The 24,413-nt window shown below is 41.8% G+C and overlaps 3 protein-coding genes across 3 annotated transcripts; 1 reads left to right on the top strand and 2 right to left on the bottom strand.

The window, feature by feature from the left end:
• Positions 1-190: 190 nt before the first annotated feature.
• tmc7 (transmembrane channel like 7) lies at positions 191-6,938 on the bottom strand. Its single transcript, XM_029499290.1, has 16 exons — positions 6,790-6,938; positions 5,463-5,727; positions 5,133-5,281; positions 4,867-5,022; positions 4,686-4,771; positions 4,447-4,592; positions 4,220-4,367; positions 3,638-3,820; positions 3,252-3,397; positions 3,022-3,136; positions 2,541-2,638; positions 2,161-2,344; positions 1,787-1,917; positions 1,420-1,575; positions 1,226-1,304; positions 191-1,075 (listed from the first exon to the last, which is right to left on the bottom strand). The coding sequence occupies exons 1-16, from the start codon at positions 6,803-6,805 to the stop codon at positions 878-880; spliced, it is 2,256 nt and encodes a 751-aa protein (XP_029355150.1). The 5' UTR covers positions 6,806-6,938; the 3' UTR covers positions 191-877.
• Positions 6,939-7,465: 527 nt separating this feature from the next.
• Positions 7,466-16,231, top strand: tmc5 (transmembrane channel like 5). The gene is made up of 20 exons (XM_029508935.1): positions 7,466-7,583; positions 8,084-8,289; positions 8,440-8,514; positions 9,759-9,875; positions 9,983-10,085; positions 10,291-10,372; positions 10,467-10,727; positions 11,233-11,375; positions 11,537-11,681; positions 11,908-12,060; positions 12,362-12,528; positions 12,893-12,968; positions 13,055-13,152; positions 13,239-13,334; positions 13,426-13,501; positions 13,972-14,105; positions 14,316-14,489; positions 14,745-14,823; positions 14,997-15,083; positions 15,166-16,231. Exons 1-20 carry the CDS (start codon positions 7,510-7,512, stop codon positions 15,664-15,666), a joined length of 2,847 nt encoding a protein of 948 aa, XP_029364795.1. The 5' UTR covers positions 7,466-7,509; the 3' UTR covers positions 15,667-16,231.
• A 2,085-nt stretch (positions 16,232-18,316) lies between these two features.
• LOC115047961 (germ cell-specific gene 1-like protein) lies at positions 18,317-23,318 on the bottom strand. The gene is made up of 5 exons (XM_029509229.1): positions 23,030-23,318; positions 21,199-21,246; positions 19,873-20,025; positions 19,259-19,370; positions 18,317-18,611 (listed from the first exon to the last, which is right to left on the bottom strand). The coding sequence occupies exons 1-5, from the start codon at positions 23,316-23,318 to the stop codon at positions 18,317-18,319; spliced, it is 897 nt and encodes a 298-aa protein (XP_029365089.1).
• Between the last annotated feature and the right edge of the window lie 1,095 nt (positions 23,319-24,413).

Below are 24,413 nucleotides of genomic sequence, written 5' to 3'. Positions count from 1 at the left end.
CACAGCACGCTGCCTCCGGTTCCGCACCAGCTGAGCTGCTGTCACCGCCGGAGAGGAGACACCGGCGGCGGCGGCGGCGGCAGCGACCTCTGCCGGGCCGGAGGGGGCGAGACCCGCGGGAGGGAGGACTCCTCCGTTGGGGAAAGGTAACAGACGGAGAAAGTTTTTATTGTTATTATTATTATTATTATTCAATTTTAATATTTTTTTTTCCCACGTAAAAAGTTTGATATTCAAGGCAGCTACATATAAAGGCACCTAACATAAATACAACAAATTCGTATAAATGCAGGCTAAAACTTCCCCTCCATCCATAAGACATTTTTATAAAGTTACAAAGACTGAGTCACAGTGCTGGTAAAGAGAACATGGTTAGAGTTACGGGTTAGCAGGATACCGTGTCCTTACATTACAATGCAACCTTAGAGTAAATAATAATGAGACTTAAAAACACACAAAACAGATAATGAATGCATAGTAATGACTGTAAACACAAAAGTTGCACCAGTAGGAACACATTAGTGTTAATATATTTAAAGTGCATCCAATTCATAAGAGTTTTTCCAAGCTCCAGTGGTTGTGATGATGCAGATCCTTCTCAGAAGGACACGATAAGAGACAGAGCTCACAGTAGAAGAGCTAAATATGGTCAGCAACGCCTGCTTTGGTTTAAAAAAAAAACAAAAACAAAAACAAAACTTGAACATTGCCTTCTTACTAATTTTATAAGATTGCCAATAAAAAGAACACTGAGAAGGCAAAACACAGCAATGTCAGCAAGTCCACCGATGTTATCAAGTTAGAGTGTTTTCACAATGAAAGAAGAGCGTTTTCCAGTTTTCAGTTCAGTTTTGGTCTATAATCTTAGGTCTTTTCTTCAGACGTGTGTGGAGGAGCCTGGAGGCGGGTGTGCCAGGAACACCACTTCACTGAAATTGTTGGAGAAGCTGGTGTGGTAGCTGGGGCTTCTGCTGCTACTGCTATGGCGCTGAGATTTGGACGCTGGAGATTTGACAGCTGAGAGCCTCTGGGCCTGGCACAGCTTCTGGATCAGGAAACGTTTGTCACGACCCTCCTGGAAAACAAAACAACGCATCATTTGCAGCCTGATTCATAGGAAAACAATTAAAAAAAAAAAAAACAACAACAACATGAGACTGAATAAAAACGTTAAATTGTTAAGTCTTCTAAAAATATATACCCTTGAGTCTACTTAACAGCCTACCATGGCGAGCTGCTCCCGAAGTTGATTTATAACCCGCTTATGGGCTCCAGCTAGTGCAATCACGTAGAACATGGCCAAACTGCAGACAAAATGGAAACATTTAAAAAAAAAAAAAAAAAATAGTCACATGGGGGGAAAAAAAAAAAAAAACAGCTGCCAACGGCTTATACACTTGAGATACCACAAAGACATACCACGCAACAACAAAGAAGGAGACAGCAAAGGCCTCTGATGATAGAGCGAAGAGCAGAGTCTGGACTCCATCTGGAAGCTGGGATACTGAAGTTGGCAGCACCTCCCAGGAGGTGGTATAGTTAACAAACGGCCCACAGGCTTGGGAACAGTTTATTCTGTGCAAAAAGGAAAGGTTAAATAAATGTTTGCCAAAAGAAATACAGCAACAGCAGTAAATGTTTCTACTTTTATTTAGTCACTGCTATATAAACTAAATTTCACATTTCTATTTAAGTGAAATTCAGACAAATATTGACCAATCTTCAACATCAGATTCTATTCCAGCCTCAGAGACTGACGTGTAAACATGACATGGGCATTACTCACTGGGCTACACTAACAATCACAGGCAGCCAGGCCAGAGCCAGTCCAATCAGCAGCACACCCAGGAAGAAGAAGTTGGAGCTTGATGCTCGAAATGGCCGTGTTGCTGGTCGGCAGTTATTCATCAATGATACCTTTAAACGAGAAGCACAAACAAAGTACATCAGTGGCTGTATTCCTGATGCTGAACCATCCATCCACCTTCCGCGTTTGCGCTTCCGGGTAGCAGGTGCTGGAGCCAATCCCAGCTCACTCTGGGCGAGGGCAGGGTACACCCTGGACAGGTAGCCAGTCCATCACAGGGCCAACACACAGAGACAGACAGAAACCAACAACCAACAAAGACCAACAAAACATATATGGGAGGCAGAAATCACCTTTTTGACGTAGAATATGAAGAAGTATTTAATTGTGCAGATGGCAGGCAGTATTGGGCAGTAGTATGTGCCGATCCAGCAGATGGTCTGACCGTAGACAATCTCTAGCACATTCTGAGGGATCCCGAACTCCTGCTGCCCCCACCACTTAGCCAGGCCACACTTACAGTAATTCACTATCAGCCTAGTTAGGATAAGACAATTCAAGGACAGTGACTGAAGAGCCAAGAACATGAAGGTAAATTGTCAGAATGCAAAATAAAATAAATTAGGACGGCTGAAAATATAATCCTTTTCTAAATATTATTAAATTTGTTGCACTTTCTATTGAGGGGTTCAAGAAGACGATGTTTTTTCATGAGGGAAAAACAAGGGCTTACTTTCGGGGAAACTCCACAAAAATGGTGACTGCGACAATGATGATGAAGTCAAAGATGGTGAGTTTGTACATCTCCTGGCCCACACGGGTCTCCCAGCACTACAGAAAAAGATTGGATTTGAATTGCTAATATAAAAGTAGTTTAAGGAGGAATTTAATGCGGTAATTATTACGCTATACCTGAATGTGTTGAAAGCCCAGAAGAGCACTGAATAAATGTAGAGCAAAATTTGAAAGCAAAAATGGGCAAATGCCACTGCTGTTACACTCTGAGTGATGCAAATTTAAAGAGGTATTAATAATTAATGTTCTCAGCTCTTGGTATCTTCGAAATATTTTAGATCATTTAATCTAAATCATTAAGCACTGAGCTACAGTGATGCCTGTTGATGCAGAGATAAAAGTGAGTTTAACACTGCTACCTGCAGATTACTAAATGAAACCACTGTGCTGCTGTTTCGAGATGAAAGACAATGACTTACAGAGTAAAGCATGTGGTTATAACCACAGACACAGGTCTCCTCTTTGCATTTGGTAATCTGTGACCACATAGAGAACAGCAAAACCCCAATGCTGGTCAACCGCATGAAGACACACCTGTGAAGAAAGGCAAAAGAAAAAGAGATATGTGTTTCATCTTTTACATCATTAGCTTGTGTTTGCAAATTTCCTATTGCCCACATAATAAAGAATAATAGGAGGTCCACCTTACCTCATGAGGGTGAAGCGGATCTCAAAGGCAGGTGAGTAGTCCTCGTAATTGATTATAACGGAGAAGAGGAGGGGGGTGATAAAGTTGGCCAAGGTGATCACAATAGAAGGAAGATACTCATATATGAGATCTACAATGAAATTCACCTGCAAAAAAGTAGATATTACTTACTGAATATTGAGAGAAAGAAAAGGATACGAGGATGTGAAAGAAGCCAGTCTGATCAAATGTTTTATGAATGCCAGCAATACCAATCTCAGGCCATGTTTTTGAATAATTTATGAAAATTAAGGTGAGTCTGAAGCAATTTAAAAACTTAATAAACAACTCAATTATCACAATAATGTGAGTCAGAGGTCTGACTGGAGAGAGCAACATGTCATTACCTTCGTATTATTCCTCTGTGCTTCCTGGGAAAAGACGGTGGCTACATAAATGCTGTAGAAGCAACCAGCCAGAATGGCGATGACAAAAAGGTTGAGGATGAGACGGATGAGGTAAATCCGACACTTCTCTTTGCGGGTGCGATCTGCTATTTTCTGCTTGATCCTTTCTTCTTCTAAATCCGTCTGGGCATTTTCAGTGAAAAAATAAGGCAGGTAAACATTCAATGGAAGCACAGATTATACATTGAGCATTTAAGACACAATTTAACTCAAATAAGTAATTTCTGACAAAAGAGTACTCTTAATCTAGAGTAGATTCATCTACTCTAGGATCTAAAAAAAAAAAGATAAAAACATTGTTGGATGGTGACTAGCTTGTCGTCAGTAGGAACTGAACTTTTCCTGCATGTAAACATCACGTAAAATAACACAAGATTAGTCACGTAAGATTAGCCACTGTATAGACCCACTGAGGTCACATTAAAACTTCTCTTGCAAGAGATGACGCTGTTTTTCTGTTTGGGTCATGGCTCCCCAAATGTTGGTATCTAAACACATGGACCAACAGAATGATCAGCAAACCTTGAGTTCATAGAGCAGGCTGCTTCTTTTCAGCCTTGCGGCATTCTCATTGGTGATGCAAAAGTCCCAGCCAGCAAAGATCTTGTTGCAGAAACTCTGAAAGCAATCCTCATCCTGAACCAAATTCCGTTTGAATCCTGCGGCAGACCTTGAGGACAGACAAACAAACTCCCTAAAACCAATCACACAAGTATATTTCGTTCACCATCATTTGGTCTTATCAGTACCTTTTAACAATCCAGATGAGACTGAGAAAGAGGTACGCCATAGTGGCCAACAGGTACGCCAGTGGCAAATTGTAGGTGGCATTTGCAAAGTGGATTTTGTCCACCCTGTAGTAGCCATAGAAAAGATAAGTCTGTTCCAGGAAGCCCTGCAGGTGATGCAAAATTAGTGTAGAAGAAACTACATGGAAATCATTTTTCTCCACAAACCATTACTGTAAATGTAAAGTTCAAGGACTTACTCCACCAGACAGAAGATCTGTGATGTGTTCGTGAAAGATAACCAGGCCTCGTCGAGCGCTGCTTGGATACACACTGCAAATGCTGCCTGTGTGGAAATTTTGATCTTAAGACAATTTTATGCTTAGTTTATTCGTCTGGTTGAAAAAAAAAAAAAAAGAGTATCAGCGATTGGTTTTTCACCATCATTCTGGTTGTAGGTGGTGTTCCCTGAAGTGTATGGGGCAATGATGATGGGCAACATGACGAAACTGAACATGAGCAGAAAAATGATCAAGTTGAGCATGACCAGGAAGCGCAGGAAAAAGAAGTATGATAGGATCCCTGTGCCAAACATCCCTGAATGAATGAGAGACAGAGAGTATTTTATCACTTCTACCATCCTGAACAGATGTGAATGAATGTCACAGTCTTCTGATGGTCAGCCCATCTCATTATTCATTTCTCACCCTCTATCAGGTGGATGTCTCCCCTCCAGAGCTTCAGGGAGCTCAGCCATTCTTGGGCATCATCCTTCAGCCTCCTCAGATACCTGCGAGTATTTTTCCTCCTCAGTCTCCAGCTGCTGAGCTCTTGAGCTTCCTCCAGACGCTGTGTCCTACGATGTTACACAGTCAAATCAAATTGCTTAGTACGCCATGCCAAATTTTTAAAATCAGCAATGAGTGAAACTGGCAATATAGCAATGTACTTTTCAAGTGACTTCAAAATTGGAAAAGATATGATTAACACGGTCTTTCAAGAAGGTTACAAGTGCACACTCATGATGTGTTTCCTACTTGGCTCTGCGTTTCTCTGCCATGGTTTGAGCTAGCTCCCTGATGGATCTCTGCTCAGTCTGACACTTCTGCTTCTGCTCTTGTGTGTTGATTGTGTTGAAGCCCCATTTCCCACTGCTAGAAGAACTGAGCCGGGCTCTAGAGCTGTTTCTTCGCTTGGTGCCAACACCTGACGACTTCCTGCGGTAGAGCAAGGACTGGTAGCTGGGGAGCTGGTCCAACAGTGGGTTACTGGTGACTCTTCCACTACGATCAGTGTAGAATACTTAAAAAAGTGAGGACACATGATTAGGTCTTGCAAAGTAACATTATCATTTGCTAACATTTGAGCCTGACAGTTTAGTGACAATGTACCTCTGCCCTGAAGTTACTGCTATGACAGGTGCTGCAAACTTATGGGGAATTCAGAGTTACAACATCAGTTTTTAAATTTAAAACTATTTTGATCATTAACGATAATTCATTTCAAGAAAAAAAGTCTTCAAAATTTGCAGGTTTCAGCTTCCCAAAAGTTAAGATCGGATGTCTTTGTTGGTCACAAAAACTGAGCCTCTGCTGGAGGAATAAAACTATTATAGGATACATGTCGTCAGATTGTGACAAATGACAGCATTGCCTCACTTTGTTTAGATATAAATAAAGGCTTAACTAAGAAAAAAATGACCAGATTTATGGCCAATGGAAACAGATTTAAAACCAATATTTTACATGATACTACATGCTATATACTGATAACATAATCAATGAAATTTAGTGCATTGATTATCCTTCAGGATTTGCCTCTTTAAAAGACATGAAGTTATTCTACAAGCTTTGTTATTGGCCGGCTGTTGCATGCTGTTTTTTTTGTTTGTTTGTTTTTTTTAAAACTCATTTATTGTTTCAACTTTGCTTGATTTTCTCATGGAGAGCTTTTGTGATGTGATGTGATGTTTTATTATCATGAGTGTGATCTTACTAAGTGTACCTGGAGCGGTTTCCTGTTTCCTTTCCTTAGAAATCACAGAGAGAGTTTAACTGCGTTACTACTAATCATCACACCTGAGCTGCAACACTCAGGTCAGAAAGCGTCCAGTCTATTGCCCAACAACACCGAGAAAAAAAAAATATATATTAAAAAAAAAAAAAAAAAAAAGCCCAAAGCGAAGTTTGGACACAGAAAAGAGACAGAGACAAACCGAGACTAAAGTCTGACATTGCTCTCTCCCAAACACCGTTCATCATTTCGGGACAGAGTTGTTAGCTTGCTGTTAGCCGCTAACTCTGTTAGCTGTTAGCCGCAGGAGACGCAGAAAGGGCAACTTGAAGACGAAAACTCCGTGTTTACCTGAGTCCGTCTCCATCTTTCCCCTCTGCGGCTGAAACCCTGGAGGTCTGCGGGATAGTCTCGCAGTTGGCTGACAGTGAAGGGAAGCAGACTTTAATAATGATCAGGGAGTTGACGGTCCGGCTGGCAGGAAGAACTGCAGGCACTCCTACAGACCAGACCACTTCCTGAGTCTGGATCGGGATCCAGCTGACAGCTCGATCACAGCGACTGTACGAGTCAACTTATTTCCATATCATTACAGCTGTAATAATAATAAAACCGGAAAAAAATTAAAGTTAATTCATGGACAACACATATTTTTACCTTGCTTCTCCAGAAAGGTGGAAAGCATATAGAAAAACACACATATGTTTATGTTTTGTTTTGTTTTTTTTCCTGTATAGCGATTTCCAATTCCCCATTAGTTAATGAGAATTGGCTTAGAAAAACATTTCTGCTTGCTTTCAGATTGATTGTTCATTCAGTTGTTTATCATCCATTTTTGAATCGTCCGTGCAATATGCAACGAAAATAAAGTGAACACCTTTTAGCTGTCATGACAGGAAACACAATTTATACTTTAGTGCTCTTCTGTACTCAGATAGGCAAAATGCTTTCGGTGTCTTGCTGTAACCAGACTACGCAGACATCAACATACTGAGGGACGGCTGCAACAGAGTGAGCTGACGGACTCTTAACTGTCCACAGAAGAATAAAAGGACCCATTTGCACAATCTCATGACAAGTTACAGTGGCGGCGGATACTTCAACCCTGCGTACCATGACAGCGAGACCCTGGAAATTGATAGAAGGTTTGTGGTTATTGTTGTGGTTTTGGATTAGATGTGTGCATCAGTGAATGTAATCCTGTACAAACCAGAGTGCATATACTGCGCTGTAACTGAATGAGCAGTATTTCCTCAAGGGACAGGCTGCAGTGTAGATGTGCTACTTACTATGTCACTATCGCAGGCTGCAAGATTGGTTCTACTTACTTTATTCTTATAATATGTTTAACACTCAAAGACTGAAAGTTTTATTTCAAGAAAAAAAGAATACCCTTCAGAAAACTTTAGAGAGAATTCATGACCACATCAGTCTTTAAAGTTCAAAGAATCAATCCTACTTTTCTTGCAGAATGTTTTATCCCTAAAATTACAGCAGTCATATCTATAATAGTTAATAATGATTGCTTCATAATCATAACTTTGAATTCCTGTCCCTTTTTGTCGTTAACCCCAGTGCTCTCAGGTACCGCCGTGATAAGTACTTTACCTTTCACTTTAAACATGACTTCTCCTATCACCTTAAGGTATTCAAGCAAAACCCACCACACTAACCCCTATGCCCGGGAAAACCCGGCCGGATGGGGTGACAGGGCAGAGTCACATGATTCCTCCTTTGGTTCAACAAGTGCCGATGATGATTTTGGGAGAGAACCTTGGGGAGGGAGAGAAAACATCCCCATGGGCCCCATCTCAACACGCCCTGGGAGCCCTTCATGGCAGCATGACCATAGTGAGTGGGCGATGTCTATGTTGTGTGCTTGCTTATTGTATAGGATGTATTGCATGATAAAAGCTACATCATTTAGTGATGACTGCTACTCAACTGTGTGTTGGCTTGTGTCCCTGTTTTTTTGTTGTTGTTGCTGTTGTTGTTGTGCAGGTCACAATACATTTCAAATCAACCCTGACCAATATGATCAATCAGCACCTGTCCGACTTCCTTCTACAGTGTCAGGTAATGTTTAAACAAATTTTTATATCAAATAAAAGCTTCCTTTGACAGCCATAGTGTCTTAATGTTACTGTAAAATCTCAAACTGTCACTCTGGTATTGCTCTGTGGACACAGTTAATGCTTTACAGGACAATTATTTATAAGACACGTTTGTGACGTTCATGTTGATGATGGCCTGATAACCCTAACCCTAAACCCATGCAGTCCAGCTGGGTAATTATTACTGGAGCCAGTGCAACAACAAACAACAATGACGAGAAGGAAGTTGGCAAAGAAATGGAGGGAAGGGAAATGTTATCCTAAAGAAATACACAAAAAAAGGACAAGGAAATCTGAGAGGACTTACACATTTGTAGCTGAATTCTTTTCAGAATTCCGAATTTGCATTTTAACAATGCTGACAGCATGGCTCCTGGTTGGACTGCCACAAATTTTACATATCCATGGTCCCAGCTGAAGGAATCTTAATGGCTGCTTTACATTTGTGGTGTTGAGTTATTTAGATATTTCATGAACTGTTGGATGGATCTTGTTGGGAACTGCTGAAGTGTCTTGGAGGTGGCGTGACATCTTCAAGAATGTCCAACTAAGCCCAATTGCCCTACAGTCAACTTTCTGGGGAACTATGACCTGGTTGACTGAGAACCTTCACAGTCTATTGGATGCAACCTAGCTTCAGTCATTTATTGCTCAAGATAAACTGTAATAACTTTGGCAATTGCTTAACTTTTCATATAGCAATGCCATTGCATAGTCATAATATTTCCATTTCTTTGGTATTCAAACACCTGCGTTTAATGTTCACGCTGTCGTTATTAACATGTTTACTCACGTTTAACTTGAATTATCGCTAAGTGCAGAGTCGTAGATATCTCAGAATGATTGTAGACTCTTAAATTTGTTATAACAGAACACAATCATTAGCAGACTGTTTTAATAAATATATGCCACAGGCAGCACAGTAGTCATTCGCAATAACTGTAGAGCCAGCAGTGACAGTGGATTTAATCAGGAGTAGAGATAATGTACAGATACTGGTATAACAGGACCCGCATTAGGTCAAACCAACAAACACTGCTATCAGTCGACAATACACACATATGAAAGGTATCCGGAGTCAATTGGGAAAATGTAAATCAAAGAAAGCAAGGATTTCCCAACTGCTTCCCATTCCAAAAGTTTACCATTTCGTATCAAGCCAGAAAAAAAAAGAAACACCTCCTTCCTCTGTGTGTGTTAATCCAGGTAATATGACAATGCGATGGAGGGCAACGACTATGAGAAGGATGAGCATGTTACCTAACACTGATTTTGACCATGCGGCTTTGACAGAGGACACCATCAGAAATGAGATGGAGAATGGTAAGTGTCTGTGACGGGATCGGCTTCATTTCATATGGATTATGGGTTGCGGCTGTTGCATGTGAAGATAAAAGGGGGGATTTATCTTATCATCCCGTCTGTGACAGAGGAACAGAACCTGGTCAAGGAACTCATTGATCTGTCAACGCGAGACCGAATCCGGGCTATTCGGGAGCTTCCAATGAGCTTTGAGGAGAAGAAACGCATCAGGTGGGTCATGAGCTGTCAAAAGTGATTTAGGCCCTAATCATTGTCGCTCTGGGAACTAAGTTAAACATTACCCTGAAAGAAAAATGACCTATAAAATAAGGGCTTGGCGTGCACAGGAGGAAGAGTGGTACACCTAAAGACCACTCTTGGACTTTATATGGGGCTCCTGTACAAATTATACTGATGTTTTGTATTATTTTCATAGGAATCAGATACTGGCATTCAAGTCCTTCAAGAAATCTCGCCACTTCACATGTTTAGCAGATTTCTCTGAGAGTGTATCACTGGTGAGCAATCAAGCAGTGTTGCAGAATCATACTTCATCAGCACATTCTGGGTTGTGTGTGTCTGTGCCACTCGTAGAAAAGGCTGTTCTCTCAGTTTTTCCGCAGGCTGGGCTACGGTCTGAGGTCAGCCAGGCAGACTTTGGAGCTGTGGCAGGGTGTCATGAAAGAGATTGGTGGCAAGTTTGGCTCTAGCGTCCTCTCCTATTTCATGTTCCTCAAGTGGCTGCTCATGTTCAACATTTTCTCCTTCCTGGTCAACTTTGGCTTTATCACCATCCCCCTGCTTGTTTATGACCCCTTACCCAACATTCCTCCAAATGTGAGCTTCAGAGGACTGGAGATACTGACTGGAGCTGTAAGTGGAGGCTCTGGCCACTGCTATCCAAATGGTTATACAAATATACATTTAATAGGACTGAATTGTCTTTTGATGATGATATAATTCAGAATGGATCTAATCAATACCAGAAAAATGATCAATAACTATTTAGTCTCCCCCACCACCGTCATTTACGATGTTTGTTGATAGAGTGGGCAGTTAGTTTCAGCAAGAGAAGCCTCACTAAAATCTCTATACAACATCTGCCAGCACCAAATGGCAATGTTATCAGTTGATGTACATCAATACATCAGCTTGGTCTCTTGGAGCATTGAGCAACTAAAGACCCAGATTTTTAAGACATGTTGGTGGAGACCAAAACATTGCTTAAAGAGGAAACATTTACATTGGTCAAGGTTGCAAAAGCTAAGTCTCCAAATGGATTCAGTGGTCAGTCCATAATGTACAAAGTGCATTCATCTGTATTAATGACTGAATCTTTTGCACTTTGTACTCACTATGCTTAAATGTGTTTCACCAGGGTTACTTTAACTACACTGTCATGTACTATGGAGGCTACAGCAACGAAACGCTTTCAGGTCTGGTAGACTACGACATGCAGTTGGCCTATTTCTTCACCATCGCAGTCTACATGGTACTGTGTGGATTTGCACTGATTTTCAGGTCAGTTCAGCCCTCCCCTCTGAATGCCTTCTAGAATTGCTTTCGATAAGCATTTTTATCCAAATCCTCCACATTCTTTTTCCTGGTTTACAATGGTTTAACTGCAGTCATGCTGTAACTAATGTCCCCTATCTTTCCTGTTTGTTTTTACTCTAATGTAGCATGGCAAGATCATTTCAGAGAAATTATATACTAGCTGAACCAGCTTCAAGCTGCGCATGGCAGCTTCTGTGCAGCTGGGATTTTAGTATAACCAATGAGAAAGCAGTGAGACAGCGCAAGAGCAACCTTCGTGTCCAACTCAAGGTGATTGTTTCAGTTTTTTGAAACCTATTTATGTTAATGACGCAGCAGGTCAGGAAAGTCATTGAAGGTCTGTTCAATTTTGACTTTTATACATTTAGGAAATTCACTGTAGCTGAAATTAATATCTTGAGACAAACATTGGGCAGCGCACTTCAAGAGATTCATCTATTTTTTCAGATGTCTCGTTATTTTTATCACAATGTTTGTTTTCTCTGTATGTTCCCAGGAGTCTTTGTCAGAAAAGGCCCAGATGAAGCTGCTAACCCTTTCTGAAAAACTGAAGCACTTCGCAGTTCATTTGGGTTCCTGGCTTCTCTCCACTGGCTTAGCTCTCGGCTGTGGAGCCAGCATATACTATCTCTGCCAATATGAACAGCAGGTACACTCGTCAATGGAAGGATTGGTCTTACTGTTAAAGTCAGACATAAGGTTTCCTCTTTGTACGGAAAGGCTGATGATTGTATTTAGAATACAACCAGTATTCACGGGAACCTCTCCTTGCAAATTCCTAACAAAATACAAATGCTAACACACCATTGAGTATTTGGTCTATAAAGTCCATATCAGCGTCATAACCACCGAAACTACTGATAACAACACGTGGAGTCATTTACTGGCAGCAGGGGATTTAATTTATCCCTTAAACACACAACGTTTGTCATTGTGTCTTATCTATACAGCAAGCATCTGATTCCACCAACTGGTCTCCACGTCAGGAGGCAGAGACTCTGCTGGTTCCCTTTGTGGTGTCTCTGATCAACCTCGTCATCCCGCTCTTCTACTCCCTCTTCTACAAGTTTGAGCAATACTCCAGTCAGCGGAGACAGATCTACGCTCTGGTAATCAGGTTAGACAACAGACAGAACATACAGTGTCTGACCGAAAGGACATGCATTCATTAACATATCTTATATTTAAAAGAATATGTTTCAAGAAGTTTATCTTTGAGGGTTTTTTTTTTTTTTTTTTTAAGCCCACTTTGTATATGTTAAACAAACTGCGGTCGAAATAATATCAGTTAATCGGTGAAATTAAGAGCTTCTGGTATAGGTACATTGTGTTACCTTTCCAGCTAGAATGCTGAGCCACTTGGCGCCTACATCCCGCTTTCTCAGCAAGAAAACAGATGAGTGCATTTCCCCAAAATGTTATACTATCCCCTGAACCTTGAATAAAACTTGAAATATTCCTTTCTCTTTTCCAATCTACAGAAATGTCTTTCTCAAAATGTCCATTCTGGGTGTCTTGTGTTTCTACTGGATGAATGTGGTGGCCAAGAAGTATTCGGTACGCTGAACACGAAATAACGCATAAGCATGTTTTTAAAAGCTGTATAAGTCTCATCATTCCAGCCATCTAATGTTTTCCCACAGTGTTGGGAGTCCATGGTTGGACAGTCTTTATACCGTCTGGTCATTGCTGACTTCCTTTTTCTGATGCTGGGATCCTTCTTTGGAGAGTTCCTTAGCAAGTGAGTTACACAAAGATTTTTTTTATTATTAGCATGTTCAAAAATGGGAGAACATATAAACTATATTTGTTTTTTCTCTATTACAGTGTGATTGGGACCAGATTAATACCACGTTTCGGGGTTCCAGAGTTCGACATAGCCAGAAATGTCCTTGAGCTCATCTATGCACAGACTCTTGCGTGGTAAGACACACATTTAATAGGACACATGAAAGCGTGTTGAGGTGCCAGTTATCAATTAAAAGCATCTATGTGCTGTATTTTCTCTGCACAGGATTGGAATCTACTTCTCTCCTCTGCTGCCTGCCATCCAGATTGTCAAATTTTTCATCTTGTTTTATTTAAAAAAGGTAAAGACAGGTTCACAAGGAATGGTACCTTGTAAACTGAACTGCCGGGACGAAACAAAACTGTCTGAGCAGCTCTGTATGCCTTCGTGGCTCATGTTACTTTATGTGTGCACCTGAGTCAATAATTAATTTAAATCCTATTGTCATAAGGACTATGCCCTTTATTTTGTGCTGTGGAAAAGATGAGCAACTAAACCCTTTGGTTGTGCTGTATTGTACCAGCAATCCTCAAGATCAATCAGTCTCGGAGAAGTTAATTAGTTCAATACTGGCAATTTGACCCAGGCCAGACCTGACGCTGCTCAGTGTTTCATGAACGTGCACTTTTTAATCAAAGCTATTCAAAAGCTTTGATAGTTTTCTTTGTGCGATGAAAAACTAAATCTTTTGTTTTTTGATGATGATGAAATGATGAAAATTGTGTGTGTTTGTGTGTTTCTTCATGTGTGCATGTTTTTGTGCTTCCTCAGGTCAGCCTGACCCAGAATTGCCAGCCTCCACGGCGAACGGGCAGAGCTGCTCAGATGCAAACAACCTTCATCGCCCTCCTCTTCTTCCCTTTCTTTGTGGGAGCCCTGTCCATGGTTGCTTATACTGCCTGGAGGTATGAGCACATGGCCTGTTTTGTTAAATAGAAAACCAGACTGGAGTCAAGTAAAACATTTTTACAAGATCATTTCCTTCTGAAGCAAAAAAAACAAACACAATAAGATAACTTAGTAATATCGGTCTTTGACACACGCTGCATGCTTTATCGCTACACAACTCACCTCCAAATCCAATCTTTTTATCTCCACCTTGTCCTGTATTGTAGACTGGCTCCCTCTGAGCAATGTGGTCCTTTTCGTGGACTCAACGATACCTTCAGTGTGGTTGGAGTCTGGATAGATGACCTGGAAGTGATCCCTGGGTCTCAGTGGGTTGTCTGGATTTACCAAAATGTCATCAGGAGTGAAATCTTCTATTTTCTGATCACAGTCGTCACCCTGTAAGTGCACAGTGCAGGATCTATGTTTTTGTCTGCCACATTTAGTGCCCTCATCTGATTTATTTGCTGTGATTTTAAATAATCTTTTTATTTAATCTTGCTTTTTAAATGATCTTATTAATTTCCTGACACAATGGTCAGCAAAGTAAACGATGACGTGTGATATGTATGGGATACTGTGGCATCACAGCAGTTGGTTATCATGCGATGTAACCATGGTGATCCGAGCAGCATGTTCATGTTGTTGATGTCCAGGGTCATCACATACATCTTCTGGCAAGTCATCCAAGGCCGCAAGTCCCTAATGAATTTACTAAGGCAGCAGATCGTCAATGTGAGTGTCTTTGAAGAAAAACGTCTCTTGTTGATGCTTTTTATTGAAAGGATTTTGTTTTGTACACAACATTGGGTCTACTCAAAATATATTTTGTTGTAAAATTCTTACTTTTAAATTGCTTCTGTACTGTGGTTAGCCTGGTTTTTCTCATTTTCTTTTTCTCTCACCAGGAAGGGAAAGACAAGTCCTTCTTGATAGAAAAGCTCCAGGACCTCCACAAATCTGATAAAAGACCCAAACAGAAAAACCCCAAAAAGGTTTGTTTGAAATATGTTTCATTCTACCAAAGCCCCTTTCACCCTGAGAGATCGCTGAGAGATTTCTGCTGTCCTTCCGCAGATTAAACCGCGTTCAGATGATCGCTCCTCAGGCAGTCAGTCCAACTCAAACGCCATGATTCAGGCTTTACTTGCTCGTCAGCAAGTCGAAGAGGAGGAAGCAAGATGGAGCGCCGGAGGAGTGCCGGTTCCCTCTGACATATCCACCTCCAGTGCTCTGATTCAGGCCATGTCGGCGCTTCAGAGATTAGAAGACCAGGATGACGATCTTTACTCGATTCCTGATAAACACCCATCACCCTCCATCGCCCTGATACAGGCCATGCAGGCCAGGCAGAGAGCTGATGGGCAAGATGACTACTACAGAACAGATGAGCCGCCATCTTCTATGTCAAGTGCTGTGATGCAAGCCATGCAAGCCAGGCAGAGAGCAGAGGAAGGGGAGGGGATCCAGTGGGTCCCTGCTGCCCCTCAAAACCCAGATCCCTCAGCCCCTAGTGCTCTTATCCAGGCCATGTTGGCCCGGCAGCAGGCCCAGAACGAGTACGATGACGGTTACTGAGCCGAGGGTTGACTCTAGCTTACCATGGGGACAGGAGCAGGAGAGACGGGAATAACAGAATGGGTTTATGACAGATGACTTTGGTTTTGATATTGCATCAGTTTGCTCTTCATAAATGAATGAATCCACACATTCAGCTCTACTATTCACGCAAAGGATGAACGCTACTGTAGCAGGACTATGGGAAAGTGCAGGTCTACCTCTTTATTTACCTTTGTAACAAATGGATTTTAACAGTCTATTTCTATGTCAGTGTGTGAGCCTTGTATGACAGATGAGGACAATAACATACTCACTTGGCCTGGTCTTGTGCCATTTCTCGTCCAATTTCTGTATCACAAATGAAAGTTGTGGACACTATAAATATTCAAAGAAAAATATAGAAGATCGCCTAATGTAAATAAAAGAAAGGCAAAAATATGATCATTACTCTCCTGTGTATTGTCCATTGTGGGAGAGTTTCTGCTGATGAAATGAGGGTGTATTTTAGACAACACTGCCCTCTGAAGGAAATCTGTGAAAAGTGTGAAATACCGCAGTTCAGACATGACGGTTGAGTTTTTCACTAACGGTCATATTAAAGTTTTTTTGTTTACTCATATAGCAAAAAGACAGCATGGTCTTCTTTTAGTGCTGACGTTGAATGATGTTCAATTCAAAAGTTAATGACAATAATGGACAATAAGTAACATATATCAATCTCTCTCTCAAAATTGATTCGGTGTTGTTGATTCTATGACTGTCTTCATGGACAAATACAAGTCCAGTTGCCTACGAATCAATTTTGAGAGAGAGAACACTGACCTGGATGAATGAGAATATTCATAGACAAAATCTATCAAGGTTTTATTTTTGGCTAAGTTTGACACATTTTTTCACACCTCTTGCTGTCAAAGTTGGGAATAACAATCATTGAAAATGCAAAATTCAACTCTGAGTTATTCCCAGTTTACCTGAAAATCTTATTCCATTATACTAACTATTTATGCTCTGCCACATTAACATTGACAGCTTTTTACTGTTAGTTCACTGATTCAAAAATCACTTGATGAGCACATGAAGCATTCATTCATCTTCGAGTGCTTATCCATTTCCCTGGGCAAGGCCAGGGTCATGTAAAGTAAGATGCATATTAGCACACATAACAGTTAACAAAACGCCAGGAATCAACTACACGCTGGCAACTGCTACAATTTTGAATGCAATACTGAAAGAGTGATGGGGTGAACTTTAACATCGCACTCAGACATTCTTTATAGCACGCAGTTTTTATTGCCATCCAACCAAAGCAGAAACATCAGTGACAATGACATGCTGCACTGTTTCTGCGTTCACATGAACCGTCGTTCTTCGTTATGCATTTCATTCATGCAGGTGCGTTGAAGATGCTCACGTGGAATTTGTAACACAGTAAAAGTAACAAACCGAAAGTAAAATATTTCACATTTTTCTCCAACTTTTCTGCGTACAAACATCCTGCACACTTGCCCCCCACAATCTATTTACAATTTATATACTGACGCTGTACTGATAGTCTAGGCACATGTTTGTATTTGCAGCGTTGGTTTTATTGAACACCAGTTATATCAGGAGAGACTTCATTTGTGCTCATGAATAAACTTGAATTTCCATGTGCAAAAAGAGAGGAAAAAATTAGAGAGGCGAGAGTCTTTGGCAACTAGGCCCCATTGTGATGTCATCATGAAGCGAACAAAGCCTCCGGGGGACAGATGCTGGTGGTGGCTCTGTTGATGGGAGAAAGAGAATGAGATGATGAGTGATGGGCAGGTGTGGACAGTAACGAGTCCAGAGACTAGACCGGACCCCCCCAACAGACCGGTTCTTGTAGGGCCTCTTTAGCTGAAGGTATCTTTGACCTATAAACATGTCTGTGGCAGAATCGCATCAGTGTGTTGTATAATGACAATAAAGCTACTTTCCTTTCCTGCATTTCCTAAAATATTTTTTATACTTAATATTTTTGACGAAGCTACTTTTTACTTGTATTGGAGCTGTACCTCTACTCAGGTAGTGAAGCTGTGTACTTGATGATGAGCGCTGGCTGTGAAGACAGGAGGTGGATGCTGATGGGGAGGATCACACTGAAATAACGGCTGACAGTAGGACAGACACAATGCGACTTTTAGGTATGATGTGAAAAACATGGCTGGTTTAGATTGTGGGGAGATGTGAGAGGAAGAAATGGAAAGTATGGAAGCCGCATAGATATAATCCTGCTGTCGGAGCTTCATTTAAAATGTCACGCTCTCCTTGTGATTGGAAAATCATTTGCATTGATTTATTGATTGACTGATGTTTAATAAGGCTGCTAGCACTTGAGAGACCCTTAGCTTGGCTATAAGGGCAAGCTGAACTTTTTTTTTTTTTTTTTTTTAAATCTACGTTGTAGTATGTTGCCCAAACAGAGAAACACCCTCCTCGAAGAGATTAGATTGCATTAGATCATGTCCACTTTTTTTTTTTTCTGTGACATGTTTCAGTTAAGGCAGAGTTGAATTGTATCTGATGAGCTTACGGTCCTCTGGGACATCTATCCCATAATGAACACAGAGCAAAGAGAGAAAACTACACCTCTGTCTAAACAGCTGCCACACTGAGGGAAACACCACCATCTGCTGTCCCATCACATTCAGCACTGCTCTTCCCCTAAAGATCCTGCAATGTCACTCAAGTCCAGAGAGTCAGCAGGTATGGGGGTTTTCCTGCCGCTTTTCACGGCCTGGCTCGAATAAACCTCCACAGACTTAGAGATAGAGTGCACAGAGCGTTCCCGGAAATATCCAAAAGCCTCCCTGGCGTGCTCCTCCCGGATGCTTTGCTCGAAGGTCTTGCGCTTGTGCCTGAACTCGATGACGGTCTTTGTGTAAGAGTTGAGGGTGGTGACTGACGCGCCCATACAGCAGGTGAAGGAGGCCCAAGCCATGCTGATATGAAGAGAGAAAAACATTAGGAGAGGAGAGATTTTCGACAGACCAGCACATTGTGGCAACTCTGCTCGTGAACTCTGCGCTGTGATGACAAACAGGGAAACACCAGCGTAAACAGCATTTTGGCATTTTTTCCCCTCCGTGTTTTGACACTGTAGTTGGTGAGATTAGTGTCAAATCCCTTTAAGTCCCTCCTCAGTCCTAAACATGCTGCCCCACATGTAAGTTCAGACAATCAAATCATCTTCTCTGTACTTTTGCACGAAGAAATGATTCTTGACCTTTAATGAAAATAAAAGGTCAAGAATTGTTTAGCCTCTAAAATTAATTTTCAGCATACTTGGCATATTGTAAAGGAGTAAAATATTATCCCCTTATGCAATTCCAATCACGCCTGTGCTGAGGCTTTGGACACCAAAGCCTAATCCGACCATAACATGAGAGCTTTGGGCTTTTTTCATTAGAGACAGTGATGTTGGAGTGAGGTGAGAGCAGAGCCACAAGCCAGTATTTGGGACAGCTATATGTGGAAAGGAATTCCTCATCTCATCTGCTTTCCTAATGGGCGAGTTCATGTATGTACATAAATGGATCCAAAGTGGAACAACAACAACGTGAGAATAAATCTGTGAACTCTGTCATACCAGAAGGACCAGCCATAGTCCCAGTTGTAGGGCCTCCAGTCAGGTGGGCCAAGGCTGACGGTGACCTGGAAGACCTGTGTGTACATCACATGAGCCACCATACCCAGAAGACCTGAAATCATGCAGACGGCACTGGGTTAATTATTTAATTATTAAAAAAAAAAAAAACTTCTGCAGAACAAGGCACTATATGTGTATGTTAATAAATATGTAAACCTGCTGAAATCATACAATCTCAATCTTTACAGTTTTAAATACCCATTGAAATAGCTCAAGCTTGTCGCCCAACGCAATCTGCAAGACAAATAACGTCTTTGATTCCACTGGATCTTTTGGTGCTGTCATCTTAATAAAACATTTCTTCAACTCATCACCACGACTCACTCTGTTACACCTGCATGAGAGGTTTCAAATTGAGTTTGGATTTATTGCTGATCGTTGAAGGAAGACTGAAGATCTGGTTCCTTGGTTTGAGACAGAATCTAAATTTCAGTGAGTCATCATCTAAATTAATCTTACAAGCAAATGACGCTGGCATTTGTTATCTTGCTCTTCCCTGTTAGGAAGTACAATTTAATACATTGGCTCATTTAATTCAATTAAAATCCGACTACCTGAGAGCACTGTGAAGACGGCGGCGAAGGCATTGAGCTTGAGTCCATCGATGACGTTGCTGGAGTGGACCAGCTCTAAACACATGAGACTGAAGCCCACCACCAGCAGAACAATGTACAACATCTCAGAAACTAGTGACAGCCACAGCATCCCTGAAAACCAAACATCGTTATCATAACACTGCATTCAGTCAAGCCTGAAGTGATGATATACATTAGAAGATGAACAGTATTTCTGGTTTTCAGCGAGAAAACCCATCGTTGTAGTTTTGAATGGCATCTCCCAGGATTCTCTTTGAGGTCGAGTGACAACTGCTCATCGGACCGATCGGAGGAGAAGCTGAACTTTGAACAGAGCTCCTGGAACCACTTAAAGGATCCTGTAAGCTTAGACGGTGGGTCCAGGTGGCTCAGGAAAGTTACAGAAGTCTGGACGGTTCAGTATGAGGCCCAGGCTCTCAATATGGGCTTGGTGCGTTTCACACACTGAGAACATTTGATTTCGCTGTTTTATATGCTGTCCTTTTTTCTTAAAAAAACAAAAAAACAAACAAACAAACAAACAACTACTCCATTATTGGGCTAAGTCAGTACTGGGTTAACATGTTTGGTATAAACCTTAAAACACACACCAGCATGATTTATCTGACATCTCAGTGGTTCCTTGTGGAGCTAATACTAAGAAAAGCTGCTGGTCACATTTCCAACTGCAAAGAGGCTGAATGTCAGCTGAGTCCCTAAGCCCTCTCCAAGCTTTACTCTTCCCAGTGAATCCAGCCAAATGTAGGCTGGCTGCACAAAAATATCTCCGCCTCTCCATCGCTCTTGTTATTCAGTCATCCTGACACTTCACAAGATTGGCAGGAAGTGACCATTTCCCCATGGACAGTGTCCACACATTTAAAAATCCTAATGCTTGATACCAAATGTTTGCGGCTTCCTCTATGTCCCCATCACTTCATATCAATGGAATCATTCCAAACAGATTTCAAAATGACAAAAGTTGTTCATATGTGATATCAAAATTACATAAAAACATCAATCAAAATATGTACACCGCATTTATGGCTTCATGGAAAATGAGACCTTTCAAAAGATTTATTTTGAAAGGAAACGTTCATAGCCAGTATATATAGTCTTTGCTCAAAACTACATCTATCTCTTACTGAGTCTGATAAAACTACACAATTTTTGTGTGTTTGCATGAAGATTATTTAATGATCTCTTACTGTCGGGATTATTGTTGCCTCTAACGTCTATCACACATTTTAGCACAGACGTTCCTTTTGGAGAACTTCTTTATAATGCCGCTGAAGATGCACTCACCTTTCTCCGACGCAGGGGCCAAATCAATGAAACTTCGGCATCTCTCACCTACGGCACAAACACAACACATTAGCATCAGTTTCTTCAGCCTGCACTTGATGTACAATTGTCTCCAAGGCTGGTTTGAAGTAACTCAAATGAGGTTTGGTGGTTAACAGGCAAAACCAAAAAAAGGTATGCTCCGCCTGAACTGATCCAGGCTTCAGTCCAAGTCCTAATCTCGGTTTAATTCCCAATTTGTTTCCAGGTGTGTGTCACAGGACCAGCTCAGACAGAGAATAACCAAATATGAATGAAAGGCACGTTAGATAAGTGGTGTATGTTGTGAATGTAGCCTTCTGAGCTACCAGATGCTACGTGCTCCTTTCACCCTTGACTTACAGGTGTAATAGAAATACGATTCAGCAGAAGAGAAAGCACTGTGGTAAAAAAAAAAAAAAAAAAAGATGCCTGTCAAACCTTGAACACTCAGTGATAGTCACTGAGAGACTGTGCACATTTAGCAAACAGGATATAAAATCTGACCCCTGACATGGCGAAGCCCTGCAGATGTGATGTTTTCACTCTGTCATCTGTCGAGTGTCGCTGGATTTGTCGTAAGTGGAACACTTTAATCAGGTGGAAAAGAGGGTGGCAACAGCTGTTTGGGCGAAAAACTCATCAAGGCCCCTGTTACATAATCCTTATTAACTCAAGCTCTCTCTGCCCCGCCACCCTCCATCACGCCGCCACTTGATGAGATAGACATGTGCTAGCTATTCCTTCATGTGTGGCTCACTTTTACTCTCGTGCACTGGGAAAAAAATATACACGAAAAAGAGAGATGTGGGTTCAGATCAGACGGGAATTATCCGATGTTATCTGAGATGGCTGTTGGAGTAATTCCAGATGAAGTCACGGCCGGGCAGACAGAGAGGACTAATGTGGCCTGATGACACATTTGACCTGAACTTTTCATGACCAGGACTTTTTCTGAGTCACGTTGCCGCCACAGTTCACCCCACCTGTTGTTAAATCTTTACTCACTCCAATGTGATCGAATTCCCATCTCCCTGATTGAGGAAACGAAGCCCGTGCACACTGTAAAGCTTCGGTATGAGCAATTAAGACGAATATTACTGACAATACAATGCACAACATAGAAATCACGTTCTCCTGCTTGGTACAAGCCTCAACACATTTTCTGTGAAAATAAAACACAAAAATGACCTTTCCACCTGAAATCGTGACTCATAACTTGATTGCATTAACCATGACGAAATCCTTTTTGCTTACGATTCAGCTGTACTTTGTACTGAAGCTCTCATGTGCTGCTGTCTGGCATGCATTTCATGCCAGATAAAACCAGATGAGGCGAGTTGTCCAGATTTAGTATTAATGTGGGGCGATTATCTCAACATTGTCATGAAATGGAGTATCTGAAAAAGAGCAACTAATCTCTACTAAACAAAGCGCCCCATAAGGAAAAATGAATTTTTAGTCATGAATATGTATTTATTTGTGTTGGGCATATTTGAGTCATGCACATTCAGACTACCAGTGTCTAATTGCACGTAAAAGTGTGGACGATGACAATGAGAGAGATGTCATTTTGTGGAATAACAAAGTCATTTTTGGTGTCTCCAAATAGATTCATGAACCTTTAAAGCTGACAGTGAAACGAAAAGCACCCATCAGCAGGCAGCACTCAATTTCCTCCAAGTTCATCAAGTCCCACCTTCAGAAAAGGTCACAGGTGAATGAATGAAGTGTTGACACTGCAGCAAATCGCTTAGCGTTGAAATCTAACTTTGCAGCTGCACACACACACACACACACACACACTTCTTACTTTCATCGTGGATGTTTTCCTCGCAGGAGAACCAGATGCCGGTGTGGAACTGGCGGAAGAGGAAGCGGTCGTCCCCGGTCTCCCAGCTGTAGACCACCTTGTTGGGGTCCGTCTCGTTCACTCCGTAGTCTATGCACTGGTGCGTCCGCAGCTTGCTGCACTTGGGCTTGGGGACCCTCTGGGTGCCCACGCACCAATAGGTGGTGATGAAGGCGGTGATGGAGAAGAGCAGGGCGAAGAAGTTCAGGCCGACCGACAGGAGGGTCCTGCACCTGCGAGTCGTCCTCATGGTCCCAACCCGAAGAGGTCCAGGGCGCAGAGCGGAAGAGAAGCTACTTCCCCACAGCTGAGGGTCCCGCTGACTCCAGATGTCTCCATGGCCGGCCCGTCCCCTCCCGGAGCTGAGCCCGCTGTCCCGGTGTCACATCCCCGTCATCACAGCCTTTCCCTCCTCCAGCCTATAGGAAGTCACGTTGCCAAAGGATTTGACAAACAGTTTGCATCCATGTCGGATTTTCCTGTGATGATGGATACTCTCTCTCTCTCTCTCTCTCTCTCTCTCTCTCTCTCTCTCTCTCCACCTGATAAGCTGAAATCATCACTTTGGGATGTGTTACTACTTTGATGAAACACACGAGCAAGCCTCAACAGGAGGATCCACCTGTTATACTGTACAATTTACACAAATCACAAGACAGCCTGCATATGAATTTGTACAGATGATGCTAAACTCACATGCATAAATAAAGAAAAGCAATGGATGTCTGGATAGTCCGACTAGGTGCCTCCTGAATCTCCCATAATTTAGGCCATCTCTCTCAAACCCCTTGAGCTTTCTGATAAAAACAATTCTCGAGCTCCGACCACAGAGAATTGGCCCTTTGTATGTATAATCCTAATTTCTGACTATGCTGTGTCCACAATTCCAGAAAAATCTGGAAAAGAAACCCCCCACAACTTTTACTGATTAGCAAAATCGATAATATGAAATAACAGAACATTTCAGTTTTTTGTTTTTTTTTTGTTCAGATAACGAGGAAACTCGAGGTGAGGGCATGTAGAGGGTGACGAGCTTTCTGGCACAACTGAGTCTCCAGGCTGAAAAGTCTAATTGATGGCACAATGCCGAAAGGCCGCGGTGAATGTCCCCAAATCGAAACAGTCCTGGAGCATGGCGACAACACAAGTGTTGGCATTTCAGAGACCTTTCCCATGAGATACTGCGCTTCTTCATGAGAGCGGGCTAAAAATACAAATCGTTTGAGCCTCTTGCCCAACAGTATTTATAAGCCAAGAGAAAATGAGGGCATCTCTGTTACCGTAGCAGAGCCACTTCACGTTCAGCCCCAGAGGCTCATTTGCATTTTAACATGACTGAAAACTG

The sequence above is a fragment of the Echeneis naucrates genome, chromosome 1 (assembly GCF_900963305.1).
Source record: "Echeneis naucrates chromosome 1, fEcheNa1.1, whole genome shotgun sequence".
In the NCBI taxonomy this organism is placed as follows: Eukaryota; Metazoa; Chordata; class Actinopteri; order Carangiformes; family Echeneidae; genus Echeneis; species Echeneis naucrates.
The sequence above is the reverse complement of the archived record's forward strand: the minus strand, read 5'-3'. Positions and strand labels throughout refer to the sequence as shown.